Source organism: Podarcis melisellensis, assembly GCF_964234715.1.
Source record: "Podarcis melisellensis genome assembly, chromosome: 4".
Taxonomy (NCBI): Eukaryota; Metazoa; Chordata; class Lepidosauria; order Squamata; family Lacertidae; genus Podarcis; species Podarcis melisellensis.
This window is the reverse complement of record NC_138531.1, coordinates 30,501,526-30,523,189: the sequence shown is the minus strand read 5'-3', so window position 1 is coordinate 30,523,189 and position 21,664 is coordinate 30,501,526. Positions and strand designations below refer to the sequence as shown.

The window sequence follows — 21,664 nt, the reverse complement described above, 5'->3', positions numbered from 1 at the left end:
GAAGATCAACTTAATTTCTTTTTTTCTGGCTGACAGCCCTACAAACGTGAACATTGTCAACTGATTGGCAACAGCAAAAAGACTTTTGTTGTCTGAGGTTAATTGCAAGTTTTTCCCTCCACTGGAAAGAAACAGCGTCATAAAAAAGGAAGTCACTTCCCCTTGCTTTGAACAAGTATTGGGTTTTTTTGTTCCCCATAGCCTCGAAACGCTGGAAAGGTGTACCTCATACCTCTTTTGTTCTGACAAATCAGAATTGGGTAACTTGGGAAAGTTTTCGTAAGTTTTTCTGATATATATAGATATATATAAGTCGATCTGCTGAGACTCTTCCATTAAGATAAAGTACTTTACTGCTCTTTGAAAAGTTCCAAGACAAAAGATGGAGAGATCTGGGTAAGTGTGAAATGTTTCTTTATGGAGATAGCAGAGTAATAAAACATGGACAGTTTGATTGTTTAGTCAAAAGTAGGGGCGGGGGAGCTAATGGACCAAACATTTGAGTGCTGATGGTTCTTGCAACTATTTATTGACTATAATATGTATGCAGAGGTCTTCACAGAACTATATTTGGTGAAGTAAAACTCTGTAGGTTCCATGTGACTAAAAATTGAAACTTTTTGTCAAGGAATGAAAGACTTCCATGAGGTTTTGGTTTTGCTTTCATGCATGAAGGGCATGAAATATAGTCAACATTGGTCGGTTTGCAGCATGGGGCTATGGGTGGCCCTCTGTCTGTTCTGCTGAGAGGTAAATGGACACTGCTTGCCTCCTATAGCCCACTCCAAAAACTCAGGACTAAAACCACCCATTGTGGGGTGTTTTAGTGGGTGGTCCAGGGGCTTTTAGCCCTGGATCTGCTGCCCCTTCCTGCTTTTCCAACTTTGCTTATAGGACAGAAGTCAGTCTAAATTTGCATCTATGCATATAAACTGCTATATGCAGATTTGTGGCACATGGCTTTGTACTCCTAGTCTTCTAAGGACATAGAGTTCCATTGGTCCCTTTCCACATTCTGTTGCCTGTTCCCCCTTGACTTTATGCCAAAGGGGACTGATTTGCACCTCAGCATTTCCCTGTGCGTGCTATCCTACGCATGTACCTCTCTTTCCCACCAGAGAAAGATCCCCCTTTCCCTTGCCAAAATCAATCATGTATCCATCACTCTCACTGGGAGCCAATGGACCTGGGTTCTATCTGATGTCCCCAAGGATAGGAAAATCATTCTCACAATCTAGGGGCCTAAGGTTGGCCAGTGGCTGAAGTTGCTGCCAGAAGAACTTTAGATGGTACAGAAAAAGCTTGGTCAGCTATATTCAGAAGGTTAAATTTTAGAGAAAAACAGTGTGCCCACTTCCTGTATTTTGATTTTGGCTTATATCCTGGTTTGGAGGACATGACTCATGTTTCAGATTAGAACCGGAAACATGAACTTGCCCAAAATGTATTGAGTAATGTGTAGACCATGCATTTTCAGTGCTCAGATACCTAATAGTTGGTAACCATGAACTTAACTCAAATATCCTTCAGCAAGCTTCTTCCTATGGAGTTTAGGAAAGAGCAATAAGAAACCAGAATAATAAGACAGAATAATAATTTTAAATTGCTGAAAGTTGAGTTCTAGCCAAAGTATTTAAAGTAGCCATACTTTACATACATAAATAATCTAAGGAAAGATTTGGGTTTGCTCACAACACACCATAGAACCATCTCTCGTTAGCAAACAGTATCCCTTCTAAAGTAAACTTTGGTTGTACAAAAAAGATTGTGTGATGATGACAAGCTTAAAATACAGTGTTTTGGAAGCCTTTCAGCAAGCAATACTAGAAACACCTGGCTTTAAGTCCCCTGAATTTAGGAGGTCACAGGACTTAAATGTGTATATATGTCTGTGGAGAAATGTTGTGCCCATGATTATGTTTTGTGCTGGGGGGAGGGGAAGTTATGTGGTCTGTGTTGAATTCAGAGTGTGACTGTCAAAGTCACGACCTTGCGCTGTTACTATATTGCAGGCCTGTTTAGCAGTAGCTGCTTGGCAGCAGATTCTGAAAACTGAGATCATCACTTTTAGTATTTGTAGATGTGGCTTGGATCACGTAAATTCATTTTGATTGGTCTGGAAAACAATAAGACTTTGGTTGGCTGATGGTTCTAGTCAGCAGAGAAGAGCAGTCAACTGTCAGTTGGGAGAAATAATGTGGAGTGGAGAAAATTGAGGTGAAAATGGAATCCATATTACGAACAACCTATTAAGTTGTTCATCTCCAGTTGCACACAGCCCAGCTTCCAAGTGTTGAGAGACTTCAGGGGTGCCAACACATTTATTTTGATTTGTTATGTTTACTTGTCAACTTACAGTACTACAAAAAGAAGTCTCAAAGTGATTTACATTTTTTTTTAAAAAAGCATAGAATACTTTGGTCTTGGTTCATTGGTCATTGGAAGCTGTGGTGCCTTTGTGATATATGAGGGTTGTTGTTTTTTTTACACACATATATACAGACTGAGCATCAGATGGTGTTCAGTGTTGTCCCAAACATCTGACAGGTACCAATTTGGTCACCCTGGTTTTAGAACATGCCTGGCAAATGTGCCACAGGCAGCTGGAGATTGTGGTACATCAGGATGGAACAGGAGGGTCCCATGAGTTCATCTATGCCATAATCGTCTTCCAGTCCAGTACTAGACTATCTGCTCCCAAGTTCAATAGATAAGAAGCAAAGTTACTCCAAGCACTTGTGATGGAGCAGAACAGCATATGCACTTCACTGTCCACAACAGAGACACTGTTTTGTACTCTGGGCTTGAGTTGTTAAGAAGGTTGACCACCACTATGTAAAGGGAATCCAATCCATGTTTTCATCAGAGTCTGGAGCTATGCCAGTCCCAGTTTTAAGCCCAGGAGCTCTAGAGACAAGGCTGTCAGGCAGTTGAAGAGATATTTCTGGCGGGCTTTTCTCATGCCTTAACAGTTTGTTCTAAAAAAGGTAGTTTAGTCACCATCTCGTTTAGAACACTTCTGTTGTTATGACACTCTTCTTCTCATTCACAGGTTCCAAGGTGTCATCCATCTTTCTCTTTCCTGTTTTCTACGGAATATGGTGCCCAGGCTCTTATGTATTTTCATTGCCAATACACTGGATACTTCTGCCTTCAGAATCCAGCGTACGGGAAGTGCAGGTGAAAGCAGTAACCATCAATAGCCAAGTCCTGGTTTAGAACATTCCAGTGTTTCTTTTTTCTTCTTTTTAATACAAAGCCATTCTTTTTTTTTTTCTTTTTACGTAGATAATTGCCACGATCGCACCGTGCATTTCAGGTCCACTCTTGTACTGGCAGGAGAACCAGTGGTCCTCAAATGCCCTCCTTTGAGATACAAACATATGGATGCTTTTGATCAGCCCTTGAATGTCACCTGGGGGAAAAATGATTCAGCAACAATTATCCCTGCAGGATACAGAGAAACAAGAATTCTCTTACAAGATGATGCTCTTTGGTTTTTGCCAGCTTCCAGTGAGGATTCTGGGGAATATATCTGCACTCGAAGGTAGGCATTCTAAGGCACAAGACTGTTAGCCTAGGCTACATAGGGTTAAGCAGATAACATGCGTATTCACGCATCACTGAAGACTTACTGGCAATGGATTTACAAGACAGATCTGGGGTACTGTTTATCAAGTGTTGGAGAAGGTAAGATGCATTGAGAAGTAAGAGTTCTTTAGAGCAGAGACTGAACGCATTGGATTTTTTTTGCTGAGGCCAGGGACGCAGTGGCGCTGTGGGTAAAACCTCAGCGCCTAGGACTTGCCGATCGTATGGTTGGTGGTTTGAATCCCCGCGGCGGGGTGAGCTCCCGTCATTTGGTCCCAGCTCCTGCCCACCTAGCAGTTCGAAAGCACCCTTAAGTGCAAGTAGATAAATAGGTACCGCTTTATAGCGGGAAGGTAAACAGTGTTTCCGTGTGCTGCGCTGGTGCTGGTTCGCCAGAGCAGCTTCGTCACGCTGGCCACGTGACCCGGAAGTGTCTGCGGACAGCACTGGCCCCCGGCCTCTTAAGCGAGATGGGCGCGCAACCCCAGAGTCGGTCACGACTGGCCCGTACGGGCAGGGGTACCTTTACCTTTACCTTTACCTTATCTGAGGCCATCTTCATCCACATAACTTCGGTGTACCAAAGGTACTATATTGTACCCAATATTGGTGTGTGTGGCATGTGGCGTGCATACATGTCATATGTGCGACTCGCATCTTCAGGGAGAGGCAAGCAGGGAACCCAACATGGAACAGCTTCCTCTCTCATGCTCAGGAGGAGCCACCCAGTGAACTGTGCTGTGCTAGGCCTTCTCCACCCCCTCAACATTAAGGGGACCTGATCCCCTGTCAGCAAATATTGAGGGGGCCAAAGACCCCTCTGCCCCTAGGAGTTGGGCACGCTTCAGTGTAAGTATTCTTTCATTACTAAGAACAAGGCTCAGATCCTATAACTGAAGCTTGGTGTGACTGTCACGGGAAAACCAGCTCCCCCAAAGTCAGTGTTGCATTATAATAATGTTTAGCTGCATTGGATCATGTGGCTACATCCAACTCAGCCATTATTGTTCCTGAGGGAAGTGCAGCCCTTGCAAGAGAAGGAACGACATGTTACATCCATCACCAATACAATGTGAAGCCTAGCCACAAGAGGGTATGGCTCCTCAGCCCTGGACATTATTATTACTATTTTTAAATGGTGGTTGCAGAAATGTGGAAGTGACTTACGCTTCCTTTCTTTGACATCCTTGTTTCTTGTGTGGCGTGAGGAGGGCAGTCATGTTTCTCCTGCAAGGGGATGTCTTGAACTCTGTGTATGTCTGGCACTACAAGGGATGAGGGTGGCGCTGTGGTCTAAACCACTGAGCCTCTTGGACTTGTGGACCAGAAGGTCAGTGGTTCGAATCCCCACAATGGAGCCAGCTTCTGTTACTCTGTCCCAGCTCCTACCAACCTAGCAGTTCGAAAGCACACCAGTGTGAGTAGATAAATAGGTACTGCTGTGGTGGGGAGGTAAACGGTGTTTCTGCGTGCTCCGGCACTCGTCACAGTGTCCTGTTGCACCAGAAGCAGTTCAGTCATGCTGGCCACATGACCCAGAAAACTGTGGACAAACACCAACTCCCTCGGCCAGAAAGCGTGATGAGCACTGCAACCTCACAGTCATCTTTGACAGGGGTCCTTTACCTATTTTTTACCTTTACCTATGCATGTGGCACTTTGCAGGTGGTATGGAAAGAGGAAGGGCAAAGCACTCACTGAAATGCAACTAGTTGAGGGGAAGGGCTTGGGGCATGAAATGAGCTTTGAAGACCCTGCAATGTTTTGATGATTATTAACATTATCACTTTAGAAAGCACCATGCATACTTATTAAAGGTTACAATTGTGGTTATTAATGGTCACATTAAGTGCTGCTTTGTTTTTAGTGTGGGCTAATGAATAGTCCGGGACGTGGGTGGCGCTGTGGGTGAAACCACAGAGCCTAGGATTTGCTCATCAGAAGGTCGGCAGTTCGAATCCCCGCAACGGGGTGAGCTCCTGTTGCTCGGTCCCTGCTCCTGCCAACCTAGTAGTTCGAAAGCACATCAAAGCGTAAGTAGATAAATAGGTAAACAGGCGGGAAGGTAAACAGTGTTTCCGTGCGCTGCTCTGGTTTGCCAGAAGCAGCTTAGTCATGCTGGCCACATGACCTGGAAGCTGTACACCGGCTCCCTCGGCCAATAAAGCGAGATGAGTGCCGCAACCCCAGAGTCGGCCACGACTGGACCTAATGGTCAGGGGTCCCTTTACCTTTACCTAATGAATAGTCCACGATGTGGGGCTGGAAAAGAGAAGCTTCCTTCTGGGCTTGATGAATGCAAGTAGCCAGGCAGAAACCTTGCGGCAGCCTAACGTACACTTTCCGTCTTTATGGGTGTGATTTTTATTGAAAATGGCTCAAGGAAAGGGAAGGTCAAGAAACCTCCCCTCCACGGCATCAATTTTCCTCCTCAAGTTATAGCCTCAGTGTCTGCATTTTGTTAAAAAGCGGAAGGAAAGATGTAATTAAAAAACCAGTTCATGGGCGATAGGCACCAGCAGCTGGCAGGGTTTGGCCTTAAACTGTCCGTGATGTCTGTTCAGGGCATGCGTTTAAAATAGGGAGCCTGTCTAGAGTGCAGAAAGTGGTGCCTTACACAACTGGTCTCTTGTGGTCCCACCTGTTGCCACCTGTTTGAACATCTGGATTTGTGTCATCCTTGTAGCAGTCAATGGCTAAAAGTGACATCCGCAAGTAATTTCGATCACATTTAGCCCTCTAGTAAGAAACGGAAGATGGAAGGGGGTGGGCTTGTATTTTCAAATGTCTTACATTGGTCATTGCTAATAAACAGAAAAGATGTCCCCCCCAAATAAATTATCTCTGCTGAGAGTGATACTGATGCTGTTGAGCCTGATAGTGATGAAACAGCTCTTACACTACCTCTGTGCAATATTTTAGCAGTCTTGCACAGACAGAAAAGTGTCCCAAGGTAGAGAAACACAGATGTGCTCAGTGTCCTGTGGCGTTGCAATGTACTTAATACCAGAAGTTACTCCACTGAGTGGAAAGAGACATGTGCAATGAAAAGTATGCAAGACTTCCAGTGTAAACCTCAGGGGGACTGGCATACGTGCAGAAAGAGGTCACTTATTGCAGAGGATATGTAAATGATTTTTTCGGTGAAAAAGTCAGCGGCTGATGTCGTTTTCTTTCATAATGTCATTTCCATTATAATGCCTCTATATTAATCCCACAAGCAAATTCATCTGGAAGATATTATGTCCGAATGAAAAATCCAAGACATACCTATACAGTTCCTTGCCAAGTAATCATGAGCCGAACAACATACACCTTTTTCAGCCTGGTCCTCAGGTTGCAAAGGACTTCCCTTTATCACAAATAAAAAGGTAAAGGTAAAGGGACCCCTGACCATTAGGTCCAGTCGTGACCGACTCTGGGGTTGTGGCGCTCATCTTGCTTTATTGGCTGAGGGAGCCGGCGTACAGCTTCCAGGTCATGTGGCCAACATGACTAAGCCGCTTCTGGCAAACCAGAGCAGTGCATGGAAACACCATTTACCTTCGCGCCATAGCGGTACCTATTTATCTACTTGCACTTTGACGTGCTTTCGAACTGCTAGGTTGGCAGGAACAGGGACTGAGCAATGGGAGCTCACCCCATCGTGGGGATTTGAACCGCTGACCTTGTGTTCAGCAAGTCCTAGGCTCTGTGGTTTAAGCCACAGCGCCACCCGCGTCCCTATCACAAATGTAGGCTGGTTTAATAGTTACAGCTTTTGCTCAAGCAACCGTAAACAACAATTTTGTCAGGGCTTCTCAGGACAGAAAATCTATGTGCAAACTAACTTATATTCAGAAGTTTTGATTCCACCAATATTAAGAAAAAATATATTGTGATGAACAGCATAAAATCAACCCTACAATTACTTTTTAACAAGAGAGAAAAAAGAATTAAGATACACCAGAATTGTATATAGCACATCAATATAGCTGGATCCTTTAGACAATGTACAAACCTGGGGCTATTTCAAACATTACACCAAAGAAGGGCCTCCATCAGTGAAAAAATTCCATACTCTCTGCAGTTGGTGACCTTGGCTTCTCCTCTGCCTCAGATAAAATATTTTAAATGTTTAATCTAGCTTTTAAATAACAACACACACCCTGAGCTGTATTCAGTAGTGGCTTTGCATTACAGGACTGTTTATTTGTTTTTTAAGCAGATTTTTCCAACTGCATAAATTCCTCATCAGACCCTACACACAAAACAAAACAACAAACAAATCAATGGGACGCAAAGTGTGCATTGCTCCTTGCTTACACCCTGGTGGAATCTAGATGCACACATATAAAATGCTGCGAAAATGCTTTTTTCAAAAAAAGTTTTTAAAATATATATTGAATTTGCCATAAGCTCACCATTGCCATCTAGTGCCACATTTGTATAATGCACTTAAAAGACACTTAAAGCATTATATTTGCAGATGCATAGCTGAGTCCCCAGTATCTGTGGCAGTTTCTCCATAGGAGTCATAAGTCATGTCTATTATACAGCATCTAAATGGCAACCCAATGGCCCTTGCATTGATGTGAATCCTATCTCTGTGACACTTACAGATGGCCACTGGATCATTCTGAAGGTTATCTGTCTATTCCTGCAGCCTGATCAAACTTGTGTTGCCAATATTGGTGCCTCTCAAACACCTGGGCTTCTCCTATTTTCACCAAGATTGCCATTTAAGTGCAAGTCAGCTGATGGCTCTATTGATCCCTTTTATACTGAAGTCAATAAGGCAGATTTTCAGTTCTGGCTGTTTAGCTCACAAGAGGAAGCAGGAAAACTCCTGAGTCCTGACATCAAATGGCAGAGGTTTTTGGCCTTTTTGAGTCCACAGATCCCTTGACCAACTACAGTGGTACCTCTGCTTAAGAACTTAATTCGTTCTGGAGGTCCATTCTTAACCTGAAACTGTTCTTAACTTAAAGCACCACTTTAGCTAATAGGGCCTCCTGCTGCTGCTGCGCCACCGGGGCACGATTTCTGTTCTCATCCTGAAGCAAAGTTCTTAACCCGAGGTACCACTGTACATTCTTTCTGTGGCACCCCTGTGGGGCTCAAGAGCCCAGTTATGTCACCCCCTGCCTGCAGAGCTGGCAGTCCCGCACCCTTTTTTCAAACACCCTCCTTTGTGGAGTGTTCCCTCAGCCTCTTTTTCAGATGCTTTTTCAGAGGGTGGCGATTTTAGTGTCCTGTGTGTACTTAATTGTTCAAAGTGGTTAAATCTGAATAATAAAAAACAATGGTGGGTTATGGTGCAATGATAAATCTTCCCTTGTTGTGTATAAATGCCGTGTTTCTTCTTCTCCCCCCCGCTGCCCATTTGCCCTCCGCCTGCAGGAATTCTTCTTACTGTGCTGATGTGTCTGTTCATCTCACAGTTGTGGAGAAAAGCGCCGTTCGAAATATTTCCTATCTCCAGAAGGCTTTCACATTCAGTCCTGGAAAGGTTGTCTGTCCGGCCTTGGAGAGTTTTGTACAAAAGAATACAAACTACGAACTCAAATGGTACAAGGTATTATTATGGGTAATTTCTTCCTGGCACTTTGGGAATTTGAACTTAGACTTCCAGTATCCAAACCCACAAGGGACTATCATCTGCACTGCACTTAGAACGAAAGGCAGAATAATATAAGACGTTGACATCATGGTAGAAATTGCACAGGGTCCTATGCAGGGCTATGACATGCCTAAGCCCATTCATTTGAATTGGCATCTTAGTTGAATTGTGGCCAACTCTGCTAAGGCCAGGGACGGGGCTGCAATGGTCCTCCAGATGTTGCTAGATTTCCACCATCTGCAGCTGGCATGACCAGGGGTCCAGGATTATGGGAGCTGTAGTTCAACCACATCTCAAGGGACATAAATTACGTACCTATCCTTAGCCTAGGATCAGATTAATTAGCTGTAGCTTTGAAAAAGGACCTTAGATTATGGTGGCCTGAAGATGTGCTCTTGAGTTAAAGCTTTGATACAATAGCCTGAAAGTTTCATTCGGTTGCTTTGTTTGTAGAATATTATATTTGCATTTAAGATGACAAGCTGTTTTCACAAAGAAGAGGTCCATCATGAGCTTTTTAAAAAAAAACCCAAATGTTCTTTATGTTCAGAGGCAGCTAGCCTAAGGTTACCAGATGTCCCGGTTTCCCGGGGACAGTCCCTGGATTTACAAATCAGTCCCCATACAAAATCCTATCATTCCTACTGAAGTTGAAAAGTGTCCCTGGATTCATTGAAAAAAATCTGGTAACCTTAGCATAGCCCTGAACATCAGATACTGATGCCAAAAGAAAAGGTTGTTGCCATTGTGCCTTGGCTATGTCCAGAAGCATGTTAGACTCAGAATGCTAGACTAGATACAACATTAGTTCTGATCCAAGAGAACCATGCTAAGTTGAGTCCAAAGCCTGAGGCTATTTTATTTTTTTGGAACTGCACAGCACTTAATTTAGTTCGCTAAAACTAATTTCCTCCTTTTTGGTTAAAGCCATCCACTCTGTCCAAATTCTAAACAAACCATTTTCCACGTGTTAATTTTATTGAATTATGAATGTGCATGGTGCACATTCAATTTTGACACTAATGACATGGGCAGTAGTTCTGAAATCCTGCAGAGCCCTGCTAAATTTATCTGTAGTTTATAGCCCTTTCACCAGAAACCAGGTCTGTCAGTAACTGACTAGACCATGAGTTTTTATTTAGTGATAACAGTGTCTGGCCAATAAGTGAAACCCAGGATCACAATATCATTTTACAAAGTTATTCTGGAATCGTGCCAAGTTGACTTTGTGATGGAGAACCATTTTGATCAGGTTTCCCTGAGGAATTTGATCATTGCTCATTCTGATATAAACTGACCTAATCTGCAATTCCTGGACTGACTAATGTGTGGATCAGAACATGCCCATCAGATCTCACATTTCTCCAGCTGCTGTTGACATAATTTTCGGTTCAATATAAATTATCAGAACATGTTTAAAGATACATATCCGGAGAGAAAACAAAATGCACGTTTTAAGAGAAAATGCAGTTAAGAATAAGCACCCAAATGTTGATTTTTGTTCAGATTTTTAATAACTAACTAAATAAAACATTAATGCACATAAGGGATGGAAAAGTTTTCTGGGTGAACACATGTGAAAGTGATATGGACCAGAAATGGAGGCTTGTCCTCATTTAATCTATCATTGGTTGATCAATACAATATGGAATTTTCCACTCACGCTGCCACTACAACAGTTAGTCATTATTGTGTAACCATGTGGCTTATTGCAAGACTTTAACAAAGAGCTCTCTCCTTTCCTGGCACCACACGGAAACTGAAGCGAGTCAAAGTGTAAACCAAATAGTCACACTTGCAAACCCTGCTTAGTTAAGGAAGCCAGCTTCATAATCCATGGTTTGTTTGTTTTTTAAGTTGGCCTGTTTTTAAACTGGTCAGAGCTTGTTTTAAACCACTGCCCTTGGTTTGAATGTAATAAACCAGGATTCGTGGAAAATGAAAATAACTCTTATTCCGACTCTGTGGGGGGAGAAGGAAGGGTAAAGGTGTGAGTCTGGTGCTTACTGCAAGATCCTCTGTGCTCATGTACACAGGAATAAACAGTGGCATTTAAGCTTTATGTGGACATTGTGTATAAAAAGCTTATTTGAGGCACTTTTCTGCTTCGGAATCTGTCAGGAATCAGACCCCTGCCACAAAGTCTTCCCAGTGTTTCATGGCCTTTCCAAAATGCCATCATTGCTGCATCAGTGGATGTTAAACTAGCTCAGTGACATTAAGAATTCACTGAAAAAAAATCACCTCAAGACTTCTTGGCACTGAAGCATTGTATTTTGCTACTAAATGTTCAGCTGCCCATTTTATTTGTGTACTTTTATTTTTTTGTTTCTAGGACTCAATACCTTTGGACATTGACAATAAGAAATTTGCTGTTTTGAAGGGCACAAATTATCTCATCATAAACTCTGTGTCCTTGGATGATTCAGGCTACTATACTTGCCAGCTGCCCTTTCGGCACGAAGCGGGACAATATAACATCACCAGGACCATTCAGTTAGAAACACTTGGTAATGTTTACTCTTGAACTATTAAAGTACGCAATGACGAGCAGGACTGTACATACAGATGATCCACTTTTCTTTGCTTAAAAAAATACAAATTTGGTATGAAGTAAACTTTATATTTTCCACATGGATCAATTATACAAATGTGCATATTGTTGAAATATGCGTAGCAAGGAATCATTGCTCAGAACACAAGCTATGCAAGCGAAAGGTTAATCTGTGGCATTTCTATGCAAGGCAGGAAAAGACTGCAAAACTAGAGAGCCATTGCCGGTCAGTTTAGACCAAAGGTGGAGAACTTATGCCCCATGGACCAGATGCGAGCCATGGGGCCTCCCCATCTAGCCCCTTACCACGCCACAGGGAGTTATTGAGACTTGAAAACAGTTCTCTGTTGTTACCAAAAGAAGGCTACAGTGGTACCTTGGGTTAAGAACTTAATTCGTTCTGGAGGTCTGTTCTTAACCTGAAACTGTTCTTAACCTGAGGTGCCATTTTAGCTAATGGGGCCTCCCACTGCTGCCACGCCGCTGGAGCACGATTTCTGTTCTCATTCTGAAGCAAAGTTCTTAACCCGAGGTAATATTTCTGGGTTAGCGGAGTCTGTAACCTGAAGTGTCTGTAACCTGAGGTACCACTGTATTTTTGAATCTCCTGTGTGGGGCTGAATTTTCTTGTATGGGGTCACTGACGGGAAGGAAAAGGGTAACCCTCTTCTCCCCATGTATCGCCACAGCCCAAAACACACTTCTGTTGAGGTCAAAAGAATGTCTCCCTCAGGGTCAGAAAAGTTGCCCAACTGCAGATGCACGGAATATGCACGTCCTTGACTCTAAACAGCTTTCCTGGGATGTATTTTGGCAGCGAAAGAAAAGACTCCTACTCTTTCTCATCATTGCAACTGCCAATTGCTAAAGCCCTGAGCTTACCCAGCACAACATTCCAGCTATTTGCTTCCGATAAGAGCCTGAAATAGTTTCAGAAGAGAACTAAGATCGTTGGCTAGTGGCCAGTGGAAGTGTGAGGAATTCGCAGCCTTTGTGGGAGGTAGAATGCTTGTGGCTTAGAAGCCTCCGCTTGCAAAACCAAGTAATTTATGCCAAAAGAGAGCCCTGGGAGGTGATTTCCATTAGCTGGGGGAATGCAATATTTAACTAATAGCGGGAAAGGGTAGACAAATACACCTCTCTCACTCTCCCCTTTTTTGTTTTAAATTTGTACAGGTTTCTTTGTCTGCTGCTCTGTTAAATAAATATAGATATATATGTTAATTTACCTGTTAGTCAGGCTGACCAGCAGGGGGTGGTAGTGTGCTTAATGTGTTTTCAGATCAATGTAAGAACTGCACATTCTTCCCCCATTTCAATTTATTTTAAACCAGCTGAGAACCTCTGAAAATTTCACAGAGCAAAGAGAGAGGAAAGAGAGAGAGAGAGACAAGATCTCTGAACGCACTGGAATTCTGGTCGATGTTCATTCTAGTGATAACAGTTACATTTCATGCCTTATTCTTTTGAGCGAGGTTATTTCTTTATCCTGGTAAATAATGGAAACTATTGCTGTATCAGAAAAGCGGATGTAATTCTCTGCAACATCTTTTCTCTGAACTCTCACTAGGCCAAAAGAAGAGAAGCCGACCTGTGATTGTCTACCCAAATGAAAAGATTACATTAGCAGGTCTCGGTAAGGCCAACAATTTATTCAAGTCGTTTCTGAAAACAAAGTACCATTATGTTACAAAATAAGAATTATAACTCAGTTTTAAATTTCTTACCAGTGGGTTTTAGTACTATATTAGTTCCAACCATAATAACAGCTAATGGTGGCTTTACTGACTTTGCTATAATTGTGGCAGAATTAATGATGTCTGTTGCATCCTGAGGCGTATCCACAATTCAGCCTTTTGCGGACAGGGCCAAACCAAACTTACACATATTGTGTCATGTCATGATTCTCTTCCCCGCCCCCCCTTGTTCCTTCATGTCTTCAAAACTGAGGAGCTGAACCTTTTCCTTGCCAGTTATTTGGGCAGAAACCAGACTGGGGTGATTTTGATTGAACAAACAGCTGGTGACCACTCAACCACCTGCGGCTTTCCATGTTAAAACAAATGGAACAAGAACAACTGGAATGCAGGAAAATAGGTTTTTGGCTCTAATTCTCCTTATCCAGGGATCTTTTGAAACTGAAGTTCTGTCTAGGGGTGGTGCAGGGGGTCTAGGTGTTAGAGCTCCTAGCAGATCACCCTCATCAAACTACAATTCCCAAGACATTTTGTTGCTTGGACTTGAGAAACTTTCTTCTTTGGACAACACTTTAAAAAGTCCTGGCATTTTGTTCCTCTACCACGGTGTCAAAGATATGGTCCATATCGTTGTGAGAACTTATGCACGACACTTGAAGTAGAAAAAAAGATGACATATATGTAGTGCAGAAAAGAATGTTCTGTATGCTTGGGGGAAAGTCATCAATATGGAACACTTATTTCTTCTGTTTAATAGCTATTACGGAAATGTAGGCATGTGTCTGCTCTTTGGATAAACCAGTCTGGTGAAAGAAATGAAAACCTAAAGGTTTTCACCAGACCTCATACCGAAATCTTTTTATTTTTATTAAATTTCTATATTGCCCTTCATTTGAGGATCACAGGGTGGTTTACAATACTACAACACCGAAATGCATACTGTAGTAACAAAAGAAAACAATACTGTCGCCCACCCCCCCCAGCGTAGTTTTAAAAGGCTATATATTGTTTAATTAGCCAAAGGTTTGGGAGAAGAGGAATATTTTTGCCTGGACCCTAAAGATATGTAATGAAGGCACCAGTCAAGGCTCCCTGGGGAGAGCGTTCCACAAGCAAGGGGCCACCTCAGAAAAGGCCGCTTCGGTCCTTGAAGTATTGCAGTCCTGAGCAGTTTAAGGCTTCATAGGTCAAAAATAGCACATTGAATCAGACCTGGAAACTAACTGGCTGCCAGTTCAGTCAGGCCATGATTGACATTACAGTGGTACCTCTGGTTAAGAACTTAATTCGTTCCAGAGGTCCATTTTTAACCTGAAACAGTTCTTAACCTGAGATACCACTTTAGCAAATGGGGCCTCCTGCTGCCACCGTGCCGCTGCCACACGATTTCTGTTCTCATCCTGAGGTAAAGTTCTTAACCCGTTTGTAACCCAAGCTACCACTGTATATGCTCATACTATCTTGCCCTGGTAAGCAACGACTGAATTCTGTACCAGCTGAAGTTTCTGAACCATCTTCAGAGGCAGCCCCATGTATATAACACATTGTGGGAACCTAGAGGTCAAAAGCTGGCTGGGATATGGAGCCCAGAACCTGATCAGAGATGTGTGCTTGTCTACAAATGGACACATATACCAGGTCCTAAAAAGAATTGATGCAAGTTACAGGGACTCTGGATAATTTGAACCAAGAACCTCATGGTCTGGGGCCTAGCCTAGAGAGCTACCATAGATTCTGTGTGAGCAAGTCTTCAAATGTAGAAGGAAATGAGGATGTCAACATGACCTCTGCAATCGATAGGCAGTAGGTTTCTAGGCTGGCCTCTACTGTTGCTAAATCTAGGCTGTTTTTTCATCTTTTAAAAAAATAATTTGTATTAATTTTAAACAAATGGTATCACCAGTCAGACATTTTTTCAACAACATGTGTAATTTTCTTGCATCTTGGTAATCATTCGGACAAGTGCAGATGGTATGTATCAAAGGGTTCACTGTGTTCTCAAGTCTAACTTGGCATATTTGCAAAAAAAAAAAGCGTTGAGGAAGTGATCGGTATTGCTAAATATTTGCACAAGTTTGAAAGTGATTTCCTTTCAAACAAAGTATATATTTTTATTGTGCCTTCATGGGAGAAGGATATTTTGTACCTAATGCCCTGTGAAGACAGGGCCATCTCCGGCTGATACCGTGCTTTTGAATGAGTTCCAGCAAATGTCATAAAAAAACCCAAAAACTTCTCTGCAGCAATAAAATATTCCATGTGCAAACAAGTACAGTGACTCATGCTATTCTAGGCTATTGGAATGTTTGCCTTAGTCAAGAAGGATGTGGTTAAGCCGCATGTTGCTGGCTAGCATAAATAGAAAGGGTCATCAGCTAAACAAGCTTGACTCTTATTGCTTTAATTCTGTAAGAAGCTGTTCAGACTCTGCTCAAAAACTCACCTGCCACCAGCATCTCTTCCAACTCCTCTTTTTGGGATGTTGACTAAATAAGTGTTTTTATTTTGAGGCTTCAGGCATCTCTGGGAAATGTTGCTTCTGTGGGCTCTTGTTGCTCATCCAGGGGATGCCTGAGGTGTTTCACTCAGCCAGGACAATTATCTGTCACTTTTTCCTTGAGATTGTTGGGGTCGGTTGCATTTTATTGATCCTATTAGATTCTTGTTAGCTGATGACAAAAGCTCTGAAGTGTGGCAGTTGTTTATTGCAATGCTCTAGAGCTGATCCACCTATTTCTTGGTTCCCCTACTAGGCTGGATGATTGGTCAAAAAAGGCTTGGTCAAATGTTGCCAAATAATACTCAAGTATTTTTAAAGCATTATTTTTATTAGGACATTCAGTGCTATTTTTCTAGAAAAAAGAGGCGCTGGAACTCACCCTGACTGCCTCCTTTGTTCTCTTATAATGGTGATACATTTCTTTCGGTGCGACCCACCCTGAATTGCTTGGTGATGAAAAGTGGGATATAAACCTTACAAATATATGAAAATTGTAAGCTGCTGTCTATACCGTGACATTCCTGGCACCATGCAGTGTTTAACGACAATATTTGACTGGCGTATGCCAAGCGCGGAACTGGATGCCCAATATTTGCATTGGAAGTGGGCCAAAAACCAAGACATTTGCAACACTTTAAGTGTCCACAGGTAATCAGACTCCAGAAGAAGTGGTGTGAGAATTGTATTTTCTTCTTCCACCTGTTTTACTAAAAACATTTACATTTATTTACATGATGAATCTCCTGCCAACCTAGCAGTTTGAAAGCACGTCAAAGTGCAAGTAGATAAATAGGTACCACTTTGGTGGGAAGGTAAACGGCATTTCCGTGTGCTGCTCTGGTTCGCCAGAAGTGGCTTAGTCATGCTGGCCACATGACCCAGAAGCTGTACGCCGGCTCCCTCGGCCAATAAAGCGAGATGAGCACCACAACCCCAGAGTCGGTCGTGATTGGACCTAATTTTCAGGGGTCCCTTTACCTTTACATGATGAATAATGGCTAACTGCTTCTCCCGGTAGACTTCTTGGTTTATTTAGTTAAGTTTCTAACACATCTTTCCCAAGGAGTCTGATTTGGTAACAATTGAAACAAAGAGCATGCAATAAAAACAAAAATACACCTACTTAATCCTGGCCGTTGAATGTCAGCTGAAATAAGAATTTATTGAGCTCTTCAGAAGACTTAAGAATTAAGGAGTGGTGATATCCATTATTGCTCAACATAGTACTCACCATTTGTTTGTTCTTACTTCCATGTTTCCTTTTCAAACTAGGTTCTCGACTGACAATGATATGCAAAGTGCTTACTGGAGAAAGCAGCCATTTTTATACTGAGGTTTGGTGGCTAGCCAACAAGACTTACATTGGTAGGCTATATCAAAAGGGCAGAGTTACAGAAGGAGAACGTCAGTAAGTATTATTACGCTCACCCCAATCTCTGAACAGTGAGAGGTGCCAAAACATACCTTGTGTTTAGTTCTTTAAAATGGAGGTCACTTGAGATATCTTTGGGATATCTTGAGTATCTTTGGGATATGTGGTTCTATTTACACATATATACACAAGAGGAAAAGGCTCACAGCATTAACAGATCTTGGTCCTCTGTTAGGTTTCTAGCCACTTACCGCCCTGCCATAGCTTTGGATTCAGCAATGAGAAGAAAGCGTCTCTGTGTCTCCTCCCATCCCAATTCAAGATGAGGCTGACCATTTTTGTATAGTTCTTTTACACTTCACTTTGGCATCACCTCCAGCTAGCCACCTAACTGTAACATTATCTAGCTCACCAGCTTCTCTACAAGACTATCACGGAGGACTTTGTCGAAAGCCTTACTGAAATCAAGATGTGCTACATCCCCAGCATCCCCCTGATCCACCAAGTCTGAAACTCTATAAAAAAAAAAGAAATACGATCAGTCCGGCATAATTTGCTTTTGAGAAACCCATGCTGGCTCTTCGTAATCATAACATCCTTTTCTAAGTGTTCACAGACAGACTGTTTAATTATCTGTTCCAGAACCATTCCTGGTATCAATGTCAAACTGAACAGTTGGTCATTTCCCGGTTCTTCTCCCCTTCCCTTTTTTAATGCCTCCAGTCCACAGGGACCTCATCTGTTTGCCAAGAATTTTCAACGATTATAGACAGAGGCTCTGAGACTGTATCTGCGAGTTCTTTTAGTACTCTTGGATGAAGTTCACCAGGCCCTGCAAATCTTAATTTATTTATAGTAGCTATGAGGTCCCTAATACCTGTTTCCCTATCTTGGGCTGCAGCTTCCTTTCTACATCATTTATTATATTTTCACCTTTAAACCGCATTCCAAGCAGATTCAGTCACCATATTATACTTTGTGGCTGAATGAGAATATGGTCCTGGTTTTAGTCTGAAAGTGCTTCCAGACAGGTGGTTATTGTGGGATTGATGCTCCTCCTGCGTGCAAGTTTTTTGCAGGGTCCATATGCTGTTGTTGGCATCAAAATAGCAGCCCACATTCCCTCCCATTGAATCTGGATTTTTCCTTCCTGGGGAAATCCAAAAAGTTTAAGCATGCCAACACCCTGGTTGCAGTCTGGAAGCTCCCTGACACACTAACAACTGCATTACAATGGTTCACTGCTGAGATCCTGTCAAACCCACTTTTCCTACTATTTTGAATACAAAATATTCAAAATCAGGGTGTTGCAGTGAAATGAACGCGTTCCCATGTGCTATAAAATGCTGTGCCCGTTGTTACGCACCTTGCCACTCACCCACCACACAATGCTAGACTAAAAAAAATAAAATCAAATTACAGTGATCTTGAAATGCTATCAATTAAAAAAAAAGTGATCCTATAAATTACTGTTTCCTTGTTTTAGGGAACTTGTAGAAAATGATGAAAATTACATCGAGGTGCCCTTGATTTTTGACCCTGTGAAAGAAGCTGATTTCAATACAGACTTCACATGCGTTGCCCATAATAGTCTCGGGCATGAAATACGTGCAGCACAAGTAAAGCAACAAGGTATGTGTCTGTGTACAAATACTATTATTGCCCTACTTGTTAATGTATGGTTCAGCTCTGCAAGACCTTTACCAGGGTTGAGAACCTAACTGCGCATCATGGCTGCGTTGGTAACTGCAAAGAAAGTATCTAATTCTTCCAACCCCTTGTTTGAAAGCCTGGGGGGCATTGCCAGTCAGTGTAGACAGCACTAGTCTACATGGAACAATTCTCGGACAGTATATGGGCATTACCTTTTGCTTTGTTGGGCTAAGAGAGAGTGGTTCCACGAGGTACAGTGGTACCTTGGGTTACAAATGCTTCAGGTTACAAACGCCTTGAGTTACAAACTCCACTAACCCGGAAATAGTACCTCAGGTTGTGAACTTTGCCCCAGGATGAGAATAGAAATAGCGCAGCAGCAGTGCGGCAGCAGCAGGAGGCCCCATTAGCAAAAGTGCACCTCAGGTTAAGAACAGTTTCGGGTTAAGAACGGACCTCTGGAACGAATTAAGTTCGTAACCCGAAGTATTATGAAAGATGGATCAAGGAACTCCCTATCCACTTTCTTGGCTGGCCTCTCTTGGAAATAGGATATTGGGCAAGATTATACCGTATTGGCCCGAATATAAGCCGCACCCAAATATAAGACGCACCTTTAAAATTGGAGGGGGGGAAAGGAAAAAAAACCTGAATATAAGCCGCTCCCTTCCTCACTGCTCCTGGCTGCATACTGGGGGCAGGGGTGGGGCAGCCACACTCTATTGCTGGCAGCCTTTCCTCTTCCTCGCTCTCTCCCTTCGGAATGGGGGGGGGGAGTGAGGCTTATATTCAGGCCAATACGGTAGTTCCCCAGATCTAGGAGAGCTGCTCTTCTTTTATGCTGTTGAACATTTTAACTTAGTTTCTTCCATTTTTCTTCCTCAAATGTCATACAACCTTTCTGGGAATCCAGTACTCTGTTTGAAATATGTGGGCTTTATGAAATAACACCCCTACTTTTTTTATTTAGGCTGCGCAAAGTTTGACACCAACTTTTATTTTATTTTTTTAGAACGCGATACGTCTTGGTACTTGGCGCTCATTCCTGTGGCTCTCGTTGTCGCGATTGCGGGAGTGCGCCTGCATAAATGTTGGAAGAGAAGATCAGCAAGGGGATATATTGCAACCAAATCCTAAAGGACTTCTTTTAGCATGAAAACAAACCAACTGATTGGTAATCTGCTGCAATATATCAAGAAACCTTTTGGATGGAAACAAAAATCACCCAAGACATTTTGCTGGCGGAGGCAGGAAAGCCTGATGTAATTTCCTTTGGTGGTAAAAATATATATTAATGAAATAAATTGCAAATTGTTGCCAGTTAATTTACCTCTCAAATCTGCTGCTTGAGGCTCCTCACACTAGTCAGAAATAAGGATGGTCCTTGCTGAAGCAGAAGGTGTGTCAGAAGGGCCATAGCTCATCTAGTGGGCTCTTAAAGTGGTAGAGCGTTGGCTTTGCATGCAGAACACCCCATGTTCGGTCCAAGTCACCTCCAGGAAGGACTGGAAAGGTCCCTGTCGGAAACCCTAGAAAGCCACTGCTTGTCCGTGTAGATAATATTGAACTTGATAAACCATTGATCTGACTCAGTATAAGGAAGCTTCTGATATTCCTAATTGCTATTTCTTAGACCCAAACTAAATAGGACGATGATAAGCTAATGCCTTCAAATATTGCTCTCCCAAAGGGATGTGAGGCCAGGGGTGTGAAACCCTCTCCTCCCTCACCTATCTTATCCTCACAGGTCCTTTATCCCTTCAACTAGGCTATGACACTGGAATTGAGCTAGTTTGGGAGAAAAGTACACAGCTGGAAGGGGCTGTTGTTGTTGTTTAGTCGTTTAGTTGTGTCCGACTCTTCGTGATGCCATGGACTAGAGCACGCCAGGCACTCCTGTCTTCCACTGCCTCCCTCAGTTTCGTCAAACTCATGCTGGTAGCTTCGAGAACACTGGCCAACCATCTTGTCCTCCGTCGTCCCCTTCTCCTTGTGCCCTCCATCTTTCCCAACATCAGGGTCTTTTCCAGGGAGTCTTCTCTTCTCATGAGGTGGCCAAAGTATTGGAGCCTCAGCTTCAGGATCTGTCCTTCCAGTGAGCACTCAGGACTGATTTCCTTCAGAATGGATAGGTTTGATTTTCTTGCAGTCCATGGGACTCTCAAGAGTCTCCTCCAGAGCCATAATTCAAAAGCATCAATTCTTCGGCAATCAGCCTTCTTTATGGTCCAGGTCTCACTTGGGAGAAAAGCAATGACAAACCTAGACAGCATCTTAAAAAGCAGAGACATCACCTTGCCAACAAAGGTCTGTATAGTTAAAGCTATGGTTTTCCTAGTAGTGATGTATGGAAGTGAGAGCAGGAAGAGGAAATGGCAGGCAGAGGAAAGGGGCCCACAAATCTCTTTGGCGCTTGAAATTATGTCATCTGCTCTAGACATTATTGGGGCTCCTGGGTCAGGCACCATCATTAGTTGTTTGGGCCTTTAAATAGCTTTGAAGAAGATGGGACAGGACGTATTCCTTACTTAATCCCATTTACTTTTATCTAATTCATTCGCTGAGTGAGGATCCTTTGGTAGCCAAAATGGCACTGCCCATATACAAGAGGCAGGTATCAGGAGGCTTGGGATTTGTAAAACTACAAAAAACTTTAGGGGGGAGGGACCAATGGGGGGAGGCAAACCATAAACAG

General features: G+C 42.8%; 1 protein-coding gene across 1 annotated transcript; it reads left to right on the top strand.

The window, feature by feature from the left end:
* Positions 1-259: 259 nt before the first annotated feature.
* Positions 260-20,878, top strand: LOC309367828 (interleukin-1 receptor type 2-like). Its single transcript, XM_081907450.1, has 9 exons — positions 260-396; positions 3,053-3,180; positions 3,289-3,547; positions 8,974-9,148; positions 11,529-11,703; positions 13,318-13,383; positions 17,217-17,352; positions 18,803-18,948; positions 19,982-20,878. The coding sequence occupies exons 1-9, from the start codon at positions 383-385 to the stop codon at positions 20,104-20,106; spliced, it is 1,224 nt and encodes a 407-aa protein (XP_081763576.1). The 5' UTR covers positions 260-382; the 3' UTR covers positions 20,107-20,878.
* The last annotated feature ends 786 nt before the right edge of the window (positions 20,879-21,664 follow it).

Excerpts from the sequence above, each read along its gene's own strand:
- LOC309367828 (XM_081907450.1), top strand. Across the intron at positions 17,353-18,802 it reads GTTACAGAAGGAGAACGTCA|GGAACTTGTAGAAAATGATG; the intron begins GTAAGTATTATT and ends TCCTTGTTTTAG. Across the intron at positions 18,949-19,981 it reads AGCACAAGTAAAGCAACAAG|AACGCGATACGTCTTGGTAC; the intron begins GTATGTGTCTGT and ends TTATTTTTTTAG.